The sequence below is a fragment of the Trachemys scripta genome, chromosome 10 (genome assembly GCF_013100865.1).
Source record: "Trachemys scripta elegans isolate TJP31775 chromosome 10, CAS_Tse_1.0, whole genome shotgun sequence".
Lineage (NCBI taxonomy): Eukaryota > Metazoa > Chordata > Testudines > Emydidae > Trachemys > Trachemys scripta.
The window spans coordinates 69,743,779-69,767,795 of record NC_048307.1 but is presented as its reverse complement, the minus strand read 5'-3'; the positions used below and the strand labels follow the sequence as shown (position 1 = coordinate 69,767,795).

At 40.1% G+C, this 24,017-nt stretch overlaps 1 protein-coding gene across 8 annotated transcripts in view; it reads left to right on the top strand.

Moving 5' to 3' along the window:
- The window catches only part of ARNT2 (aryl hydrocarbon receptor nuclear translocator 2), a 137,772-nt gene that overhangs the window by 72,965 nt on the left and 40,790 nt on the right, over positions 1-24,017 (top strand). For all 8 annotated transcript variants that reach the window (XR_004647578.1, XR_004647576.1, XR_004647577.1 and 5 more), the window contains 6 exons: positions 3,306-3,408; positions 7,481-7,546; positions 7,973-8,058; positions 18,992-19,068; positions 20,989-21,123; positions 22,183-22,257. Coding sequence is in view for 5 of the 8 variants with exons in the window: in XM_034784949.1 (XP_034640840.1) it covers positions 3,306-3,408; positions 7,481-7,546; positions 7,973-8,058; positions 18,992-19,068; positions 20,989-21,123; positions 22,183-22,257 (542 nt within the window). In the remaining 3 variants the exon portion in view is untranslated. The remainder of the gene's footprint in view (positions 1-3,305; positions 3,409-7,480; positions 7,547-7,972; positions 8,059-18,991; positions 19,069-20,988; positions 21,124-22,182; positions 22,258-24,017) is intronic.

The window sequence follows — 24,017 nt, the reverse complement described above, 5'->3', positions numbered from 1 at the left end:
ATCAGAATATTGTTGCCGGCATCAGAATCAAATATGTTTTGCACATGTGTTTCCTGTGGAGAGATCCTAAATGAGCATATATCACCAGCGAAACTGTATTAGTGTAACAGATGCAGAAGCACACAGAGGGATGAATATTTTATGATCTTATGACAGAATTATCATCAGAATATAGAGCTTAGCTGCTCATATGGCATGCAGCTGTGATTTATTTGCTCTGTGCTTGATTGTAATTTGGCATACTCCGGGGTCCACCACGTGAGCAGCTGTAACAAATTGTAGTTCTGGAGATGATAAAGCAGATGGCCATCTGTGTCACTGATCCGCGTGCCGTGAGCAGATCTTCCAAGCCCTACATGTGACACTGTAGGAGATTCACACTTCTGATAGATACTTGCTCCCAGGTGGAGCAACAGTGACTGGTGATCTGCCCAAACTGCCTGATAAGTGTGTGCCAGACAAAGTGGGGGAGTGCCAAGCAACAGGATCCATCAGGGTAAAAAATGCCAGGACCCTCATTTCTTAACCCCATGCAGTTAGGAATGGAGCAATCCACGTAGTCAAGAATGGAGTGGTGAGAGAGGGGGATGAGCCTGTAATGTGGCATCGGTACCTGATCATGTTGTGTTGATGCAGTCCTGAGTCATCACACTGATAAAATATCATGACAGACATTGCACTACAGCATTAGATCAGGATTTTATGTCTTTCCAGACCTCATTAGGAGTGTGGATAAAGGCTGAAAGCCTGTTTTTATTTCCCCTAGTGCTCTTGGAAAAATACGCTTTGCCACACGTCATGCTGTCTCACAGCCTCTTTTACAGTCTTAGGTTTACATCAGTGGCAATCTGAGATGCATGTATCTTAATTGGCACTATTAGAAATCAGGACCTCCCTCTTATAGTTGTACTAATGGGGTGTGTGAGAAGTAATGTCAATATATATAGTACACAGGGGCTCCAAATGCTACATGGTTCATGTTTTTAAAACTAGCCTCTAAACTTGTGTCCACAGATGTTCCTCCACCATTGCTTGTGTGTACAAATGCATTGGTACATGCAGGCTGGGTAGTGAGGCATCTGCCCAGTTTACAGTCATGCATACTCTGCAGCCCTAACATCATTATAATGATGATGATTTTATTTGTATTACAGCAGTCCCTAGAGGACCCAGTCCTGTAGGAGACAGTTCTTGCCCCAGAGAGCCTATGTTCATGAGCACAATTTTGGAAACTAGTTGAAGGGCAGCTGAAAACTTGGCCCTTTATCTGTTTAATTAATATTAACACCCACCCCTTTATTTTAATATTAAACGTTTATTCATAAACTCTAATAATAAACAACAAGTTGTATTGATCCAACTATGCAAAGACTAATAAACATTTGAGTGATAATTGAAACAAGCTGCTTGAGAGCTGTGTCATAATATCTATTGCTCAAAATCATTTTCTGACTCACTCCCCATGCGTGTCACTGATGTTACATGGAGTGTAAGTCAGGGCACGATCTGGCCCATTAAATGTTATCTGACACATCTTCATAAGACATTACAAAGCGAAACACTACTCTTAAAATTGTGACTTTCGGGTACATGCTTTGTCAAAGCATTCAGTGCCAAAGGAACACACATGGGCAATTTTAAACTTAGTAGCCATCTAATACTGTAAAGGTTGCTTATATATTTTTGGCATGCTGCTTAGTGATAAAAGCAGAAATATTTCTATTACTTTTTTGAAAGGCATTTTTATTCCTGGTTTTTACGAAAAGCTTCACTTCAGGCATTTATATTGGCTATTTCAGTTTAAAAATATTTTTTTCCCTGAAAGCAACTTTTCTCCTCCTTTCCATGTACAGGGAAGTGATTTGCTATAAAGGCAAAAAAATCATAAAATTGCTTAATTTGATTTGTCTGATCAAATGGATGGAAAATTGGACTCGTATTCACACGTTCTCTACAGTATCTAAAATTAATTATCTGTGCTTTCTTGTATTGTTACTTTTATCTGTGAATTGACTCTTGTCTAGTGATTTTTTCCCTCTAAACTTTAGTTATTAATTTGGGAGGCTAGACTGTGGCTTGGAAACAGGCCAGTGCAGGAAGAATAGAGAAGTGAGTGACTCTCCCCACTTAAATCCCTCTGCAAGCTACCTGGACTGCGGAGAGTGGATGAGCCTTGGCGCAGTCCCTCTAGCACAGGGGTCCTCAAACTGGAGGTTGGGACCCCACGGGGGCTCGCAAGGTTATTACAGTGGGGGTCACAAGCTGTCAACCTCCACCCCAAATCCTGCTTTGCCTCCAGCATTTATAATGGTGTTACAAATTAAAAACACTTTTTTATATATTTAAGGGGGGGTTGCACTCAGAGGCTTGCTATGTGAAAGGGGTCACCAGTAAAAAAGTTTGAGAGCCACTGCTCTAGCACATTGGCCAGCACAGTTGAGCTGGGGGAGATGGTGCCATAACTTGCTGGTAGCACAGACCTGCATCAAATGACCACCATTCTCCTGCACCCTGCAGGAACTGAGAGGGAATTGTGCCTTAGAGGGGTGTCTCCAAATAACAATGCCTCCCAGGACTACATCCGGGCTAGTGTGGTTTATGTACTACCCCTTGCTCCAGGCTGTGAAGGCACAATCCAGTTCTTGGTTAGTAAAGAATAACATTCCTACAGCACCAAAAACCTTTAATGTACCTTGATAGTCAGTAGGGAATGCTCTTCGCTACTTAGTTCTGTTTTTAAAATATTCAATTTTAAAGTGTTTTGTAAAGATTTTCCTCCCATTCACAGATGTGCATGTCTTCAATTAATTCCTATTCCCTGTGGGAATAAAATAATTCTATAGATCTAAATATCTGACAGTAATTTCAGGGCTTAATATGTGGGAATAAACTTATTTCCAAACTAAGTCATTGTGTATTTATGGGGAGACTTCTTTATATTCTAGGTTTTCCGTTCATTTTAATACCAACAGAGCTGCATCTTTTGTTACACTAACTAGGTTTGTTGCTACACTATACCAAAACAAAATGTTGATTTTTAAAAAATAGCCTCGCTATTAAAATTGTATAACCTGTATTAGTGAAAGATACTGTTCTCATTGAAAAAACTTAGAGGGAAGAGGGCCTTGCTTAATGCTGTATGAAGCATTTCATATCCATATCGCTGGTTCATTTTCACATTGTGTTAATAATTTCCAGAATTTTTTACCTATCGCGTGGCCGTTTGGGGGCCCATGTAAAATTAATTTGTCAGTTCCTAGCAGGCAAAAGGCAAGATCGTGAATTGCTCTCCTTGGTTTTTCTAGGGCGAATTTTGGACTTGAAGACTGGAACAGTAAAGAAGGAAGGTCAGCAGTCCTCAATGAGGATGTGCATGGGATCAAGACGTTCCTTCATTTGCAGAATGAGGTACACAATTCTCTATTCCTTCAATACGCTTATCCCTTCTCAGACCTCAAGATTTTTGTCCATTTTATCAGGTTCGACCTGGTTTAAAAAATATGAGATGTACGGTTATATGCTGATTAGACATTTCCAGTATGCTTGCTTTTATATCTAGTGTCAATTTGCAATCTGTAATTCCTGTAATTAACAAGTAGGTCATTAAATCATATCTGTACTAGAGTGCTATATTGTGTGCTTTTCCAGAGAGCCTCAGACCATCTTAACCACTGGCATGTAAACCATTGTCTCTTAAAGTTTGATTATTTAAATCAATACTTCTGGAAAGAAGCCTTCAAAAGTAGACTGGAAACTTGGCTCTGTGAGTTCATGTTTTTTGTTTTTTTCCCCAACAAACCAGTAATACCTAAAAATAGGTTGAAGACGAGCAGGAATTTAGTTACTGACTGAGTTAGCCAGCTATGTGAAAATTAACCAATGATCAACTGGTTAATCCTAAATACATGAGTAAACGTTAGATCTGGGGGAGCTTGGGGTGGGGGGGGAGTTATTTCACAATTTTCAAACTTCGAGTAAGTTTCTGTGACTGTTCGGATGTTTGTTTGCCAAATAACACGCAAGAAAATGATTAACAGGAGCCTGATCCTGAATGTGGCCTCTTGGTGACCCTGTTATAGAAATGAATAGTTGTAATAACAACATTAAGTAGATCTAATGTGGTGAAAGGTCCATCAGTGTAACTTTGAGGGGAACAAGCACACCGTCGCATTTGCTGCCTGTTTCCAATTTGTACGCTGATAATAAATTATGCAAAAACACAAACAAACCAAAAGATTTGAAGGTCAAATCAAGCCCAAGACCAGCCTGTTTGATTACTTTGTATGTGCATAATGTTTCGAACATGTAAAGTGAAACACATCCTAATTAAATATAATTATTAAATCTAATCAATTCAGGTGTGTGAAGCTCCTTGAGATCCTTCAATTTGAGGGTGCTTTGGAAGTGTCCTAGTAGTAGTGGTATAAATGTAACAGTCCCTCTCCCGTGCCGCTTCCCGCTGCCCCTGTTGGCCCGGGACGGCGAACCGCGGCCAGTGGGGGCTGCGATCAGCCGAACCTGCCGCGTCAGCAGGTAAATAAACTGGCCCGGCCCGCCAGGGTGCTTACCCTGGCGAGCCGCGTGCCAAACGTTGCCGACCCCTGCTATAGACCATATTGTGGCTGGCCCTATGTGGGTCCTATGGAGGAGTGAAGAAACTCTACCACCCCCGCTTATCTACACAGGCGGCAGCTCTAATTTGGCTACTCGCATTGAGAAGCACAACAGGGAGACTCTAGCTGTGGTGGTAGCACTGTCCAAACAAAGGGCAAATGGCAGCAGAGTGATAGGACAGGAGGTTGCTCAGCTAGAAGGAAGAGCAGGCTTCAGCATTCCTTTCAGTATAGCAAAACCCCTGCATGTTTCCTTTAAGGCATTGTCATATCACGTTCTTCTTCCAGTTCTCCACAATGCTCCAAGCTGCTACTTAACCCCATAGTTATAGGGCTGAGAAACAGGAATTACATTTGTGTTTTGGAATTATGGAACCAGTATCATACACGTGTCCTCTCGTACTCTAAGAATATTTTCTTCTATTATTAATTTGTAAACACTGTATATAAAATTCATTTAATTCAGGCAAATATTGACTCAGTAAGAGTATTCAATCTGCTGTTCATCATTTAGGATGCACCTCTTTATCCTCTGGCCCATGTTTACTGATCATGTGATGAGGTCTTTGAGCAGACAGGAGCCAGAACTAATATCCAGTTTACAATTGTTCCCCAGCTTTTCGAAACAGCCATCCAAATCACAGTTACTTATAAGGCCCTGATCCTGCAAACACTAATGTGCGTGAGTAACCTTACACACGTGTGTAGTCCCATTGTGTGTCTAATTCTAAACTTTTTTTTACTATTTATTTCTCTTCCTATTTCCTGGCAGTGACTAGTAAAAAAATCTTAGTGGGGAGGGAGTCTTTGTACCCGAACCCCACCACATCCTCAAATATTGTGAATTATTTGAGGTTGCCATGTTTGCTGCATGATTTCTTCTTTCTTTGCCATATAGTTCCTCTTTCTTTTCTTTTCTTTTCTTTTTTTTTTATGAAAATAAACTTAGTTTTGTCTTTTCAAACCATCTATTTGGCTTCAAAGGGATAATTGCATGTGGATACACAATTAAATGTGCGGTTAGACACACAATTGGAAATACAAATAAATATACTCTGGTATGCAGATCTAAATTGTAAACAGAAAGTTACTTGGCATCATGAATAGCGGCTAGCCAGGTATTAGGTAGTCAAAGCTGACTTTAGTACAAGTCAGCTGGAACTAGATATGGTCAGGAGTTTTCCGACAAAATTTTTTTTATTGGAAAATGCCAGTTTGTCAAAACCAAAACTTTCTGTAGGAATGTGCTAGTTTTGATAAAACATCTGTCAAATTCCTCAAGCCCAGTATGGAATGTTAGGGGGCGGGTGAGAGAGAGTGAGCCATAGACCAGAAAAGCTAATATCTCAGTAGTTAGGACACTCCTCTGGGATGTGGGAGGCCAAGATTCTCGACCCTGCTCTGCCTGATTTGGAGCAGGGATTTGAACCTGACTCTCCCATATTCCAGGTTAGTGCCCTAACCAACGGGCAGTTGGATTTTCCTGTCTTTCATGTTGGAGCTGTTCCACACTAATGAAACAATTCATTGGGCCAGAGAAAAAGATTGACACACTAATCCAGTATTCTAAACATTCACATGTAAAACCCAGCTTCAAGTCCTGAGGTCTCCCACATTTAAGGTGAGTGACCTAACCACTGGCCTATTGCCTATTCTTGGCAGGAAGGTGGGTGTCTCTTTGATTTTTTTGATTTTTGAGATTTTCAAAAAAAAAAAAAAAAAAAGACAGTTTCCTTCTGATGCAGAACAGGGAGAAACTTCGAAATCTCAGAAAGTTTTGTGGGATGGGAGAATCTTTTTCTGGCTAGTTCTGTTTGGAGCACACGTAGCAGGTAGTCAGATATTGGGCCAATATATACACACACACTTCTGTGACATTACATGGATAATACAAAAGTAGTTTAGGGTTTGTAGGTATTTGATGTATCTATCTTATATTCCAGTAGAAAGGGTTATACCAGATGTGAGGCAGCATTGATATATATGGGTGTACATACAAATGACTAGTGTCTAATACATAAGTAATTGGTGAATACACCAATATATAGTATGTGAATTCTTCGTGCTAATTAATCCTCTGGAAGCTAGAATTATAGGTGAATACACCAATATATAGTATGTGAATTCTTCGTGTTAATAAATCCTTTGGAATCTGGAAAATTATTTTTGGATGGTTTAGCTGAGAGCCGAAATTGTATGTTTATCTAGTTTTCGTACTTGTTTTTGAAGTGTTTGTGATCTGCTGAAGCCCATTTCTGCTTAAACCAATCCTGGGATTCTCTGCTTCGGGCTGTTTTCTCTTCTTGTATTTCTTGTTTAGCCTCATGTTAACTGTAGGATTTTCTTTTGTGAGCCAGTAGTTTTCTTAGCGTTTTTTTATTCTTTACATCTTGAAAATAGCTGGGGCACTAAAAAGTAAAACAAACAAACAAAAACCAACATGAGGGTTAAAGTAGTAACAACTTCTTAGGCCTTGTCTACATTACCGGGGGAGATCGATCTAAGTTATGCAACTTCAGTTATGTGAATACCGTGGGGTTTACACTATGCAATGTTGACTGCAGATTGCTCTCCCGTCGATTCCCCTTGCGCTTTTCATTCAGGTGGAGTACAGGAGTCGATGGGAGAGCGATCTGCAGTCAATTTTGCATGTCTTCACTAGACCCGCTAAATCGACTGCTGATGCATTGATTGCTGTGCGTCAATCCCTCGGTAAGTATAGACAAGCCCTCAGAAAATGCTTTTCTAAGCCACACAATCAAAAACAAACGCAATATTACTTGAATATATATCCTTAAAAGGGGTTCAAATTGGATTTTTTCCCCCCAGGCATTTATATTATCTTTCAAATGCTGGCTTGTTTTTAGGTGTGGAAATGCCCCTTTGGATCATTTACCTCTGAACAGAATAACCACCATGCGAAAAAGATACAGGTGAGTTTGTTTCAGTTGCCACTATAGTATGTCATAATGAACTTTTCTAGTTGTCCATTTCACTAGCGCTATATCTCCCAGTTTTACTTGAACAAGTTTTTGTGTATCAGAATCTGACTCATGCTTCACAAATAGCATGAGATTACATCAGAATGAAGTGAACACAGCACTGGGAGCTCACCACTGAGTTCTAATCCTGCCTCTGTCACTGACTCCTTAGGGTGTACCTTAGTTAACCTCATCTGTAAAATGATACTTACCTATAATTAGATATGGCTTATACAGCACTCGAGCTGTTGAACATTATGTAAGAGCTGTATTAAATATTATTAGTGTAATTGGTAAATTTGTATTAAAATTAGTATTCGTATCAAGTTCTATTGGATATCAAACATTTTATTAATATTATTGTTTCTTCTCATATAGGAATGGCCTAGGCCCAGTAAAAGAAGGAGAAGCACAGTATGCAGTAGTCCACTGCACTGGATATATCAAGGCCTGGCCACCAGCAGGTAAAAGTTGCATTAAGGGTAATATAGATAGTACTATGTACAAGATCAAACTGATCTCTAGAATCTATTGACCAACTTGCTAGTTAGATACTGTGGCTGGATTTTCAAAGGAGACTAAGGGAGTTAGGAGCCTAAGTGCAGTGTGATTTATGTACCTCTCTCTCATAGGCTCCTTTGAAAATCCCAGCCTCAGTCTGATAAATCGATAATCTCAACCAGGTAGCTCATTGTGTTAAAAGTTGCACAAGCAAGTTGATTTGCTACACTTGTTCAATTTGGCATACCGGATCTGGCCAACGGTCCATCAATATCCTGTTTCCTACACTTGATGTTTCAGAGGAAGGTGGAAAGAACCCATAAAACACCTGACCAAATTTGCTCCCTGTGGTTTACAGACGATGCCCTGGTGCATGAGGTTGTATTGTGATATTCCAAAATTAGCATTGCTGAGGGGTACAGAAAAACTGATCACACTCTTTGAATTAAATCGAGTTTAAAACATAGAGCAGTCACATGGAACCAGACTGATTTCATCTGGTTAGTCCATGTACATCTCAGTTTGGAAAGCAGCACTAGCATTTTCCTGCAAATCAGAAAGTCAGTCAGTGTCATTGTTAATGCGCATCCGTATTCTCCACAGCCTTTCAATATACTGCCCTGGTTCTCCACATACAACCGCCATTGATGTACACGGGCAGAGTATCAACTGTCATCTATAAGAGTTGCACACTCAGAATGAGGGTACCATATGACTACAGAAGTATAGCCCAAGATTTTCAAACTTAGATGCCTAAATAAAAATTGCCTGATTTTCAGAGGTTTTGAGCACTTGCAGCTCTCATTTAAGCCACTGGAAGCAGCAGGTACTCAGCACCTCTGAAAAACTGGCCAAAGCCAGTGCCTATTTTTAGACACCCATGTTTGAAAATTTTGGCTTCAGTTTAGGTAAGTGTACACTCACTTAAAAGTAATTTACTGAGTGGAGAATATTACAATCTCTGCATCTTGATTAAGTTATTTTGTTTTGAATGTGGGTTTTTGGGAAACAAGTCTTTACATGCTGCTTTGAACAGCAATGAAAAAACCACTCACCTACTGTAATTCAGTATTACAAATGAGAATATATACAGATGGGAAGAGTCTGAACACAAAGGGAGACTAAATGGAGACCAGTCCAACATCATGAAGGGATAGTTTGGCTGGCCTTAGCATTTGCAGAAGTTGAATATTTTAATATTCTTTTTAATATGTCAATTCCTGTTGAACAAGAGGTCTTACCCTTTTGTGGTTATAGGCTGAGTATACCGCAGACATTGTTCAGGCTACTCCAGGGATTAGGAGTGCCAAAAATCCCATTACACTGAATCTGTACATTGTTTGTGTAGACTTTAACTTGCAGGTTTATATTTCTTATTGATTCCGTGCAGATTTATATTTTCAAAGGTTATATAATTATCATCTCACTCTCTCACACACACAGAGAGAGAGAGAGATGTACAAAAATTAAAATGATGCATCCTTTTGGAATTTCATCAGCCTTCAGACAAGTATAATTCAGACCACATGTCATCTGCCAGTACTTTGGAAGCACAATGAAGTGTAAAAGTCCCTCTTTGCATTCCCAACTGCTGGTAATAAGATTGCTAAAGCTCATACAATGTAAATTAGTGTACCGTGGCTGTCAAAATGTTTCAAAGTCGTTCTTCTCTCCGGACAGAGTCAACAGAAGTCTTAAATCCTGTAACAAAATGTCCTTTTTTGCTTTAAGAAAAGTTCAGTTTTTAGAGGTTTTTCTCCTGATACTTTCAAATGCAAGTGAATTAAATGGTCATATACAAAATCGATAACCAGAGAAGTACACCTAGTCATGCTTAATGGGATACATTGGTTACTTGGGTGGTAAAGATGGTTAATTGGCACCCATCGCTACAGACCCTACACTGGTGAAAAACGCATTGAAGTGGACCACAGTGATAACGAGGAATGAAAGCAGGGTCAGTGGAGCAAAGTACAGTCAAATGCCGTACATGGGTTAAGGTAACCTAACAACAATGCAACTTTTGGTTACCTCTCTTTGAGGAGAATAGCAAGGTGCTGTAATCCAGGAGATGTGTTGGCGTCTAACATTTTTAAATGGGATTTCAGTTGCCTTTTATGTGATCTTACAGTCTTGTTTTTAACCACACTCCCACTGCTCAGACCAACAGCATATGCTGTGTTGTCTTTTTCAGGTCATTCTGTGCACAATAGGGTTTCCTTTTCCACATGGTAAATTTTGCATGTTTAGTCTGTGTCCTGCCTTGTACTCTTTTGTGCTGGAAGGTATCATGAAACTTGTTGACGTTTTGGTGTATCTGAGGGCACAATTTGGCTCCTAGGTAGGTTTTGGGTAGTCTGTGGCAATGTAACTATATGTATTAGCATATTACCATTCGAAATTTTATAATTTACAAAATAAGCTAGTAACTTAAATGTAGAGGAAATTGAATTTGTTAAAATTCCTCTACCTTGTAAAGAAATTACTTGAGTTAAAACCACATTTTGAGAGCAGCAAACATCTAGCTGTCGCATGCTTTCTTGAGCCTTTAGAATAAACGAGTTTGCGCCAAATGATAGGTGTTCTTAAAATATTCTGGGGGAAAGGACAATTTTCATACACATTGCCATATGGATACTCTAATAAAGGCCCCTCTGCCCCTTTCAGATTTCATAAGCTCGACTCTCAGCTATGCTGTCAATTTAAGTAGAATTTTCTGGAACAAAATATCAACATTTCTTGCAAACATACTTAATATAGATTTGTTTGCCCACTGGCATTGCCTCTCTTCTGGGTTCTGGTTATGAGAAAGCATTTTAGTTTTAATGAGAAAATAATTGAAAGGTTTTCACCCCCCTTGTCTGGAAATACCTGCACTCCTGGGGTTTATCACGGGACAAGGGGGAAGAAATTATTATTATTATTATTATTATTCATTATTCATTATTATTTTCAGAAATCCCTGGATAGTATGTTGGCAACAGGGGGAGGGATAGTTGATGGGGGGAGGGAGAGCTCAGTGGTTTGAGCATTGGCCTGCTAAACCCAGGGTTGTGAGTTCAATCCTTGAGGGGGCCATTTAGGGATCTGGGGCAAAAATCTGTCTGGGGATTGGTCCTGCTTTGAGCAGCAGGTTGGACTAGATGATCTCCTGAGGTCCCTTCCAACCCTGATATTCTATGATTCTGTGAACACATTACTACTCTCTTTAGCCACACAATGAGTACAACATGAGCAACGGTAGGACAGGGTTCTCTGGCACTGTCCTGTTAACGTGCCTCAGCCTAGGCCTGGAGGACCAGTTAGTTTAGCCTCCGAGGCTCATTCAGTCCTCCTTCTGAGAATATCCCTGATATTGCTAATTAGTGCTAAGTTTGACTACATTTGGTAGGGAATGGTGGGAGGGTGTTAGATGTGGATCCCTCTATTAAAAATACAGGACGAAATTCTCTTCTGGTTTAATTCTGTTGACTTCTAGCAGAGAATTTGGTCCTCGGAATATAAATGATGATGTAGACCTTTACTTATTGAAAGGGAAACTAATATGTAATTACCTGTCAGAGCCTAAAAGAATATGAAAGGTCTTCCCTTGCACCACCGGTACACCTGCGCCCTATTGAACTATGCTATTAGGGAGTGAAGCATGGAACAAAGAATCACATTTTGACTCCTAAGTTCTCCAACACCGAGACCTGGCTCTTCAGTCTTCATTCGAGCAAAACTCGCCACTCAAGTTAATGGGGTGCTTTATCTCAATAAGGACTGCAGGACTGAGCCCCAAGTGTTGATTGCCAACATGAAATAATTATAATAATAATTATGAAATATAAATAATAATAAAAATTCCCCCTGTGCCTAGATAGTCGATCAGACCCCAAATCTTTTTTTTTTTTTTTTAACTTTCAAAGAACAGTTAGACTTCCATATTCTCTCAGGGTCAGACTGTCCCTTGCCCTTACATAGGTGTGGGGAGAGAACAGGAAGTACCCCACACAAGAGCTGGGGACTTCTGTAGTCCTTGCATGTGGGCACCTTCAGGAGAAGGCAAAGCTGTGGCCCTACACCCAACCTCTCTTGGAAAGGTGGCCAGACACATTAGGAGATGCAGGCTGTGTAGTCCCAAGGTGTGGGGCAGCTTGCAAACTCCATGTGCTCTCCGGGGGTAGGGGGTACATGATAGTCCTAACTAGGGCTCCCCATGGGGTAGTGCAGCACCCCACCACCCAAAGTACATAACCTGGCCATCAGGCTTTGCTTCTGGGTAAGTAACTGTAGGGGAAATGTAGATCTGTTTTTAGGAGCAAGTGGTATATTGGTCTTGTGCAGACTGTCTGCACAGGGGGTAAATTTCTCAAAACTATTCATTTGTCAAAAACTAAATGAAAAAGTTGGTTTTGGAAAATCCAGATTCTCTTTTCCAGGGAGTTATATTATTTGCTTATTGTATGTGATGTACTTTCTATTAAATAATGAAATACAGTTCTGAAATATTTTCAATATGGGGAAAAGACTCACTATTTGAAACTAGCTGAGTATCCATTCCAGACTTTGATCCTACATTTGTTTTGTCTGCTGCCAACTGGCTATAAGAACCTGTGCTTCTGATTGCATGAGAAGTGTTGTAACCAATAACCAAATGTACAAAATATACCAATTCTATTTTTTTCCAATCTATTATTTTTAAATTTAATTTAAAACAAGCATTTGCCTTTTTTCAATTAAAGCATCATATTCCTGGAAGGAAATTAGTTTTATGCAGTCCACGTGATGTTTTCCTAATCGTTTTATTCATCACATAGCAGTGGATGGAAAATATTTAGTTGAGAGAAACTACAGTATGTCAGCATGTTACTGGTTTTGTAAAGAATAAATCAAATCCAAGACCAATGTTTTTTCCAAAGGGAAACTGCAGGGAAGTCCTTGTCATCAGAAGGGTCAGATAGATGGGTACCTTAGGGCACTTAAAGATTGAAAATCCTAGTAAACAAAGTTTCAAATAATACAGAATTCTGTATTTCTTTTGGGTGATGTTTTTTGGGGCGGGTTGTTTTGGTTTTGTCTTTAGCTTTTTGTCTTGCAATTATTGATTCATTTCTAGTCTTCCAAGTCAGACTTACAGTAACTACTTAGCCACAAAATGCCAAAGTAGTTAGGTTATTTTAAAGTTTTGGCTTGAATTGAAAAGTTTGTGCAAAACTGTTCCTTTTAACAAAACAAAACAAAAAATAGTTTGAATACTCTTTACAGCACTGTAATTGTTAATGCTTGTTAAAAAGTGACTCACTCGTCTTCAGAATTTTTCACAAGTACTCTTTTCCCCCATCCCCCACAATGTTAAGACCCACTGAAATTTTTTTTGGTCCTTTTTGATTTTTTGAGGACTTAGATTCCTGCATACACCTATTTAAGAGATATTATCTTTTAAAGTGCCATGCACATGAATGGTACTGTACAGGTAATAATAATGTTATTATTATAATGGAGGTATAAAATAATGCAATGGTATATTGTGTATGTTTTAATTCCACTGTTGTGAACAATCATAAAATATCTATTTTTCAGTTTAATATAGTGCAGTGATTCTCAAACTGTGGGTCAGGACCCCAAAGTAGGTCACGACCCCATTTTAATGGGGTCACTAGGGCAGGTATAGACTTGCTGAGGCCCAAGGCCAAAACCCAAGCCCGAGGGCTTCAGCCCTAGGCAGCAGGGATCAGGTTACAGGCCCTCAGCCTGGGGCTGAAGCCCTTTGGCTTTGGCCCCCCGGCCTGGGGAGGTAGGGCTTTGGTTTTGCCCACCCCCGGGGTGGCGGGGCTTGGGCGGGCTCAGGCTTCGGTCCCCCATCCTGGGGTCCTGTAGTAATTTTTGTTGTCAGAAGGGGGTCATGGTGCAATGAAGTTTGAGAACCGCTGATATAGTGAAATCACAAATTCACAAGTCATTATTCTGCATCTATACAGACACATGGAGTACAGGGTTGTGGGGTTGCAGAAGGACAGGAGATAATGGCATTCTGTTGTTAGGACCAAGTTGGAAACTAATCAGGGACTGTTTAAAAAGTCACTTCCTTATGTCCACTTAAACACATGCCTTTACCTTATGGGAAACTGCTTGTTAGCACACAGTGATACTGTTAAATTCAACATAGCCTCTGGTTGCACAGTGTTCTATTTGTGATTTATTTTCATGTTTAGCTTTGTAAGTTGTTGATGTTAATTGGTTCAATTGTAGTGCTACATTTGTTTGTTAGTAGCAGCATGTGTTTTGGTGTTGAGAAATAAAGTTTTCTAATGGCTTCATGTAAGAATGTGAATAATGTGTGTTTATTCTGTTTATGTTATTAATAGGCCAGTTTTATAGCCTTTCTCCTGGGTACAAATTTTTGGAACGCTTTTGGAATTACTAATTTTTAGGCAACTGCAGATTCTAACAAATCACGTTGTGTTAAGAGTTAGATGAAGTAATGATGGGACCGGTGCATAGATCTGGCTTACCTATTCTTATGAAATCTGAGTACATTTAATAGGGAATGTATTATAGGGGAAGTACAGGTCCCCTACGCACATTCACACCGGTGTAAAATAGCATCTTTATAACCATCGGCAAGAAATAAGGAAAACAATTTCCATCCAGAACAAAAATATACTGCATGGAATCCTACCAATAGTAGCACCTAAATTACTTTGAGCAGGCGAGCAGGTAATCATTTTGGCATATTTTTTGCTCTAGAAGCTTTGGGAAGGGTTAGCAATTCACTGGGTCATGTACTGATTAATTCCAGGCAGCTAGATTTTTATGCATAGTGTGTCTTGTGGGATAACCCAGCTAATACATTTTTCACTGTGTTGCATGGACTTAATGTAATCCACCTCGCAAACAAAACAAAAAAAGAAGAAAAAAAAGTGAATTTTAGAACAACAGCTCCCCTTGCCAACACTGAGCTCAGTCAGGAATGACATTCCTTTGCTAGGTTTAATTTTGGAGATTGTTTATGTTGCTTTGGGTTTATTTGGGCAGTCGTGGATGTGAACCAAGTTCCAAAAAAGGGAAAGTGTTATTGAACACATCAGCAAAAAGATTATGAGAAATGGAAACCATCCAGCTGCATAGCTTTTGCCTTCTTTCGTGGTATACTGTGTCTTTAAGGAAACTATAAGAAAGCTCATTGAAACTGAGGGGAAATACCTTAAAAATGTTATTTTTAGATTGAAAACACCATTATAAAAATGAGCGTCTTCAGCCAACATTATCCAACCTGACTGCCTAAATTTAAGAGCTTAAATACATATTTAGACCAAAAAATATCAGAGGAGCCAAACACCCTTAAATTGAAGTCAGTGGGGGAAAGCAGGTCCTCAGCGTCTCTGAAAATTAATCCCATAAACATCTCAAGGCAGAGGTGCCTCATATTTTTAAAAGTATTGGCGGCAGGGGGGGGGGGGGCGTGCAGCTCAAAAATAAGTGATATTGTTGTATTAATAATAATCGTTGAGACCAATGTATATGCTCCTCCTGCTATTTCTATTTCTTTCATTGTCCATCGTGACTTTTACATTTGTTTTTCCTGTATACAATTCTATTTTCAGATTATTGTTCACAGCATTATAGGGGGACGGGATAATGGATTCTGCTTAACATCTCCTGCAGGTTGCACACAATCCCCAGGAGGACTACTTTTGGCCTCTGTGAGAAAATAGTGTTTCCATGCAAAAGAGTTTTTTTATACGTTTTTGGACCCTGGCCTTTACTAATAGAATTGTATTTGTCAGTGTATAAAGCTTTAAGTACATGTGCTTGGTCCTTCTTTTTCAGGATACAGTTACCTCCATTTTCATAACAGGTAGCCAGACTTTGTCCCTGTGTGTGTTTTTAAACTGCTTTATGCCATCAGATGACGACTAAATTCAGTACTTGAGAAAGACTTCCACTGTGCATAAACACAGCAGTGAAAACAAAACCAAAAACCCTACACCATGCCTCAGTAGCTCTGTTTTCATATTGGTGCTTTATTTTATCCTTGGTGCAGACGTGTGTTAATGTCTTTCATTGATGTATGGAGATGAATATTCTTCAGGCAGCGTGGGATGTGTAGTTGTAATAGAACAGAGATTGTAATTATATTTGTTATAGATTGTAGTCCTATTTGTTCTGCTAAAGGTATTACTTTTTAACTTAACTGTTGTATGGGCCTGATTCGGGATTCAAAGGGGTCTTAATGTTAGTAAGAGAGTGTAAAGGGGCCTTGAAGTAGGTGTAAATGTAACTTATGTTCACGTTAAGAGTTCTTTACCCTGCCAGAGTTGTGTAAGGATCCTTAGTAAAATGAGAATCAAATCCTGAATTATCCAGGGGACCGCCTTTTCCAAGTCTGCAAAATAAACTCTTCATTTGAAAAATAGTATGGACAAATGGGACTCGATGTGTTTTAAAACTCTCTATTTAATGTGTGATTCCTTTAAAGTGTTCCCTTAAGTTCGTATACTAGCTTGGTCTGTGCATAGAACTCCTGAGCATGGGTCAAAGGACGTGTATGGCTTTTATTCAGAAACATCAAAGAGCTTTAAATGTAAAGAAGCTCATTAAGGGCCAAATTAGGATCTGTGAATGCATTAAGAGGAAGGGTGCCACATTGGGTAGGAGATGCGGGTTTTATTCCCAGCTCTGCTTTTAACTTCTTGTATGTAGTGTTGTAGCCATGTCAGTTCCGGGATATTAGAGCCACAAGGTGGGCAAGATCATGTCTTTTATTGGACCAATTCCTGCTGGTGAGAGAGACAAGCTTTTGAGTTACACAGTTCTCTCACGCTCTCCCTGTCACCAACAGATGTTGGTCCAATAAAAAAATATTACCTCACCCATCTTGTCTCTTTAGCTTGTGTACCTTTGGGCAAATCACTTGTGCCTCACATTCACCATCTGTAGAAGGAAGACAATAAATCTTTTTATCCGTTGTAAAGTCCCTTTGAAATCTACAGGTGAAATCAGAGCTAATTATAATTACCCGAGAGTCAGAATGTGGGCCTCAGAATGTATTCTTCGCTATGAGCAATGAACAAAATGACAAGTGACTGAGTATATTGCCAGGGCTGGCTCTGGCTTTTTTGCCGCCATAGGCAAAAAAGCCACTCGCCGCCCCCCCCTCCCCCCAACGCAGCAGGGGAGGGTGCCGAGCCCAGCCGCGGGCCCGCAATCCCCGACCAGCCAGAGCGCTGAGGGGAGGGCGGCGAGCCCGCCGCGGCTCCCCGCTCTCACCGGCGGTCAGAGTGCCGGGAGCAGGGCTGAGAGCCCGGCCGGGGCGCTCTGCTCTCCCTGGCGGCCAGAGTGCCGGGGAGAGAGTGGAGAGCCCCCGGCGGCCAGAGCGCCGGGAGAAGGGCTGAGAGCCCGGCCGGGGCTCTCCACTCTCCCCGGCGGCCAGAGCGCCGGGAGCAGGGCGGCGAGCCCAGCCGGGGCTCTCTGCTCTCCCCGGCGGCCAGAGCGCCGGGGGGAGGGCCGAGAGCCCCCGGCGGCCAGAGTCCTGGGGGGAGGGCGGCGAGCCCGCCGCGGCTCTCCGCTCTCCCCGACCGGCCAGAGCACCAGGGGGAGGGCGGCGAGCCCAGCCGGGGCCCCGTTCTCATCGACCGTCCAGAGCGCCGGGGGGAGGGCGGCGAGCCCGCTGCAGCTCCGCTCTCCCCGGCGGCGGGAGCGCCGCGGGGAGGGCGGCGAGCCCAGTCGCGGCACCACTCTCGGGCCGGAGCGCCCCGCCGCGCCGCCCCCCTCCAGGCGCCGCCCCAAGCAGATGCTTGGTGGGCTGGTGCCTGGAACCGGCCCTGTATATTGCACAAAATACTCATTATTTTCTTGCATATTCATTTACAGTTTACTGTGTCCTATAACTGTGGGAAAGTGGAAAATACTTTCTGTGCCAATGTTCAGAAACTGTGTGGTCAAATAACACTGCTTATTAGTATGAACTGTTTATCTGGGAAACCTCATCACTAAAATTACCAGTGTTTTTAGGGTTTTTTCATATGCATCATGTTAAAAACAGTTCAAGGTTGCATGCAGTGTGATTGACTTTTATTAGGAAGCATAAATGTCATGAGGATAATCTCTGAACATGATTGTTGCTTCATAACTGGTAGCTTACTTTGCAGGTAACTTCACTAACACATTAAGCTGCTTTTTAAAATGATTCATTCTCTGTTGTGTCTTAATTCCAATAAACATTGGGAAAAGAGCTTGGAAATAGCTTAAAATAAATCAACAATGTTACCAATAGAAGAGTTTTTCCTAAATGTATCATAGGAAGTGGATAACTCAAAACTTAGATTGAGAAATCGACTTACTAAAGGCTTAACCAAATAATATCTAAACAACACTCATGTAAAGAGCATTTCTATTTGTGTAACACGAGTGGAAAATAGCCTACACGTGTGCTTTGATATTATTCATGTCTGTAATAGTTAATCCCATTGAAAAACTGAAAACAAATAGAGTTTAATGAAATACCCATGTTTTTCAATCTGCTATTTCCTTTCAGCATAACAAAGCATGCTGGATATTTTATAATAAAGGAAACTAATCCATTTAATGCAAAGGCAGGTAACCAGTCTAAATGTTGAAGTTGGTGTGTAATCCACATTGTACCTTTCTTTTAAAGCTGATATTTGGTGTATACTATACCAAAGAAAAATGCATAAGTTACATCTTGCAGTAATAATCTGAAAAGAAATATTAATCAAAATATTATTGCCAGCATCAGAGTCTAGTGACCGTTGTGTATGTGTTTCCCTTTGTCTAATTGAAGCCAGAAGATAGTGACTAGTTTGTAAAATTGAAAACATCTATAAAAACAGGTAAGTGATTCTGTTTATTCACCTTTCCTAGCAGTAACAGTGGTGGTGTTGTTTATTTTAGGAATGACTATACCAGAAGAAGATGCAGAAGTGGGACAAGGTAGCAAATATTGCCTTGTGGCAATAGGGAGGCTTCAGGTAAAAACACTCTTTTATTACATCCACTGCTGCTGAAAACATTAGTCAATGTTGTAGTACAGTTTTATATAAGATTCTGACAGGCTCTGGTTAGAAGATTAGTGTCTGTACCATGCCACAAAAAGCGCAAGACTATGATGTCTGTGCCCAACCAAGTGACTCACTTGGAATTGGATGGACTGTAGAAATGATTCTTTCTGGAAGTTTCCTGGGTACCTGACAAGGGAAACGTCAGAGGGTGGAAACTGTTGTGAATAGATTTTCTTTAGTTGCTGATTTAAAAGGGTAATTAACTGGCTGGAAAACCTGTAGTTGCAAAAGCTCATTTGAAAACAATAAAATTAATGCAGTCAAGAGGCCCTAAGTAGTTAAATCCTTTTCAAAGCATAACTTAATTCTACACACATAATCACTTAATATTGCTGAGATATTGTATGGCAGATCCATGCGCAGAAGTCCATTGAAAGTAGTGTAAATAGGTTTTTAGATCTCATTTGATCAATATATCCAAATTTGAGGCAATCTGTGTGTCCTGTATTTTCCCTCCCTTCATCCCTTGCTAATGGAGTCCTAGTGGATCAGAGTTTGGAGCTGGAGCAGCAGTGGTGAACCTTTTCAATTATAATAAGGAAGCCATTTTTATGTTCCTGTCTGGGAATCATGCCATTAGTAAAAACGTTTGATCCTAATGCATGGTTTTTGTTGGCCTTCACTCATGCCCATCTGTTAGGATGGCATTGTTCCCTCTTAATGGCAGAATGACAGTGTCATTGGAGTGTAGCTGCCAAACCAATATCTGTTCAGATGAGCATCATACTGGAAATGTTATCACTTCTGCAGATAGTGTCTCCTGTGCGATACATTATTTTTGTGGCATTGCTATGACATTTTTCACTTAATCACACTTGCATTCAAAGATAAAATACTCAAGTGGTGGACAGAAGGAAATTATGGAGTTTGCAGATGTTACAGATGCCAAAATAGACGCTTGCCCAGAAATCCCATTAATAACTCGTGGAGCGTCAAAACATCTGTTCCATAAGAGAATAGCCAGCAGGCCCTCAGTGAGTGAAGGAAAGGGCAGGCAAGCAGTGGCTCGGTGGACAAGTTTAATCACAAAGGAATCAAGGTGTACAAATTTTAAAACTGTGCACTCCAAATAGTAAGCCATAAAGTGACAGCTAATCACCTCCCTACTCTATTAACTGGCGTTTTATGCTATTGTGCTACAGAGCAGAGATCAAAAAGAAATTTTGTACAGATTGCTTGTGCCTCTTTAACAGACCTGGTTGTTTAGGATGAAAGAGAAAGTCACAGTAAAGACAGTTCTCGCTCTTAGCCCACGTAGAAATGGATAGAAGTAGATTAACTTGGCTGGCTGCATAGATCTGAAGTAGGAACCTGGAAATGCTTCATTCTTTCTGAAGAACCTTGATGAAAATGTACAGAAAATCCGTTTTTCTTTTAACGGTGATATCTGCTGTGTTAGCATTATGCCCTTAACGTTAGGTCTGTGTTGCAAGTGAAGGTGTGATTGTAGCATGGGGAGGCATACCTGTGCTATAATCACACTTCTTGCAGTGTAGACATGCCTTAAGAGCCCAATGGGAGAGAACTGTGTCACGGTTCTTTGGGAACTTCCTTGAGTTAGCTGTTAGAACCTTCTTTGTGAGGCATTTTTAGGCTTGTTTTCATATTGTTCTGTAAGTCCAGGGTGCGTGTAATGGAGCGATGTTTTTCTGCTGTGGATTAGACTGAAGCCATTTCAGATTCATTTTATTCATGTCCTTGTTTTATTTATGAACCCTTTAAATAGTTGTCAATAAACTAACAGATTTTGCTGTTTCAAATGAAAAAGCAACCTCTACTTATGGTGACTGTTCCTTTTCAAAATTATGTTTATCTGATTGTATGTCCTAGGTAACTAGCTCACCTGTGTGCATGGACATGAATGGAATGTCTGTTCCTACCGAGTTCTTGTCTAGACACAACTCTGATGGAATAATCACATTTGTTGATCCAAGATGTATCAGTGTGATTGGCTACCAACCACAGGTCAGTTCCTAGTTTTAAAACTGAGAGATTGGTGAGAACTAATTAAGGAAATTCTCTATCTGTGTTTGCAAATAAAAACATAACTTCCAAAAGATGCAACAGTTCAGTTGATCTCTAGCTGTTCGTATTCTCATGTTATTTATTTTGCCATACTGTTCACACATCGTTAAAATTAAGAGCTTTCCCCTTAATTATTATCAGATGATTTAGTTGGGGATTGGTCCTGCTTTGAGCAGGAGGTTGGACTAGATGACCTCCTGAGGTCCCTTCCAACCCTGATATTCTATGATTCTATGAATTACAGGGGATATCATTGTATCCTTTTTGGATTCAGTGTTTGTTTGTTTTTTAGCACTGAACTGGTTCAAATCCCAGGCAGCTTTCAAATTATATCTTTCAAATTAAGACATTAAAGCAATATAAATTCTGCTTTGAGAGATTTACATTTGTCGATTTTAACTTCTCTACCAGTTTATCGAACAACAAGCAGACTTCCATTATGAAGCTTATTTTCCTTGAGGCTCATGTCTGCTCCTTTGAATAAATTTTAAGGTAATATAATTGGATACTAAATGAGCTCTGTGATGGCTTTCTCATAGATAACAGCATGTTATCTTTTAATCTCAAAGAAAACTACAGTTTCCATATCTAAACAATTGTAGTTCGCAGGCAAGACATTTTGTCCTTACCTGATCATTTTACTTTCCCTTTCATATTGATTTGAATTAGCGTTACTGTAAATTCTTCAAACAAAACAGTATATTAAAGTGAATGTTGTTGGATTCATAGAGGATTTCAGTGTCCTCAGGGCTATCAACCTGGCACCTTTTAACGAGCATTAAAAATTCACTTGAAACTGTTTTTAAAGGAAATACATATGTCTTTGCAACAGCCCAAATGCAATGTAGGGCATCAATCCTGCAAACCCTCACTCAGGTGAGTAGTCCAATTGAAGGTAATGTGACTACGTGTGCGAGCAAGGATTACTCTCTAAACTAACGCCTTGTAGGATCAGCACACAGGTTTGTATTTTTACAGTTTTATATTGTGCTTTTCTAGGATCTTCTGGGAAAAGACATTTTAGAATTCTGCCATCCGGAAGATCAAAGCCATTTGAGAGAGAGTTTCCAACAGGTACTGTCCTACATTTATGTTTTTTTCTAGTTTTTATGCAGAACCTAACATTCGTTTCTCAATACCAGGGGTCAGTTCTGATATCTAGGAGTAGAGGGTGTATTGCATGGGTTAATTCCTATTAATATTAATCTCTGTAAATCCAGTAGTTTAAACTGGATTATACACACATCTTCAAGGGGCTACATTTTCAGAAAAATCGCATTGTTTTAAATGTTCTTTTCATTCTTATTTCTAAAATATAAATGAATATTCAGGGCATATTTAGAGCCATAGTGTGGCTCCGGATATGCCTGCGTAGAGCCCACTGAAGTCAATGGGAGCCACAAGGGATTGGTTGTCTTCAGCAAGAATATGGTTTTTTGAGTTGAAACTGGCTCCATTCCCATGTTTTTTTAAACCAAATGTTTAAGAGGAAAGTACTAAAACAGCAAATCAGAAACAGATACAGGCACATATACATCCAGAGAAAGGAATTTTCAGATACTCTCAGGGCTGGCCTAACTCCGCTCCCAATAATGTCAATGGGAATTTTACCCACTCCATAAACTTCAGTGGAGCAGTCCCAGTTTTACCCAGCTATGAATTTGGACCTGTATAAATCATTTTAAGAAATGAAATACAGAATAAAGTAATAAAAGGCACATAACATATGGAAGTGGTTCTCAGTCTGGATTCAGGTTAGCAGTGGATGTATATAGACAATTATCTATTTGAAGCATGGCACAAAACTAAACCCCATAAAAGCTGTATGAGGAAAATCATTCATACAATACTATTCCCATTTTATAGACTGTGAATCTGCAACTCAGAGATTATGTCTGTGCTGCAATCAGGAGTGTGATTGCAGCATGTGTAGATATATACCTGGGCTAGCTTTGATTTAGCGCGCTTGCTAAAAACAGCTGCGAAGTTTCAGCATCACGGGCTAGCCACCTAAGTACAAGCCTGCCCAGGACCCTGGGTACGTTCTTGGATGGCAAGCCCATGCTGCCACTTGCGTTGGCACAGCTTCACTGCTATTTTTAGCAAGCGACCTAGATGAAAGCTAGCTTGGGTATGTCTACATATACTGTAAACAGTCGCACATCCTAACTGCAGTGTAAACATACCCCGAGACAGCCAATCTAGCTGCAATGGAAGTTAATGAATAGGCACTCAGTGACTTCAGTGGGAGTTAGATCAGGCCATAAGGGCCTCCTGATACTGCACCATTGAAGTCCGTGGCAGTTCATTAGTTTTAAATATTTTGATGGATCAAGGCTTAAGTGTCTTGTTCAGGGTCACACAGCAAGCAGTTGGAAGAGCCAGAGAGTAAAAGTGTGGAGTTCCAGGCTTTGCATCCCAGGTTCAATCCACTAAATCATTTTGCCTCTATTTTGGTGGAGTATTCCTTCTTTTAATATTTATATTTAGTACAGTAGCCATGCAATCCAGGCTATTTCCATCAGTGACTAAAAGACTGAATTAAACAATTTAACCATACACCAGATGGTTTTCATTTCTGATGATTTTTTTGTTTTTTAATAGAGGTTAAACATTAGCTTTGAATCCTCTTGTGTTATCGTGTTTGTGTGCACTGTTTTAAGACAGTTCAGGTTTTTCCCACCAAAGACTTTCATGCTTTATATATTATTACAAAGTTAATGTTTGCTTATTTCAGATTGCAGAGCAATAGATCGTTACAGTTTGTTTTGTTATTGATAGTTTAGCCTTAAGAATTTTTTTTTATTCAAATGGTGACTATTATTTCCAGCAAC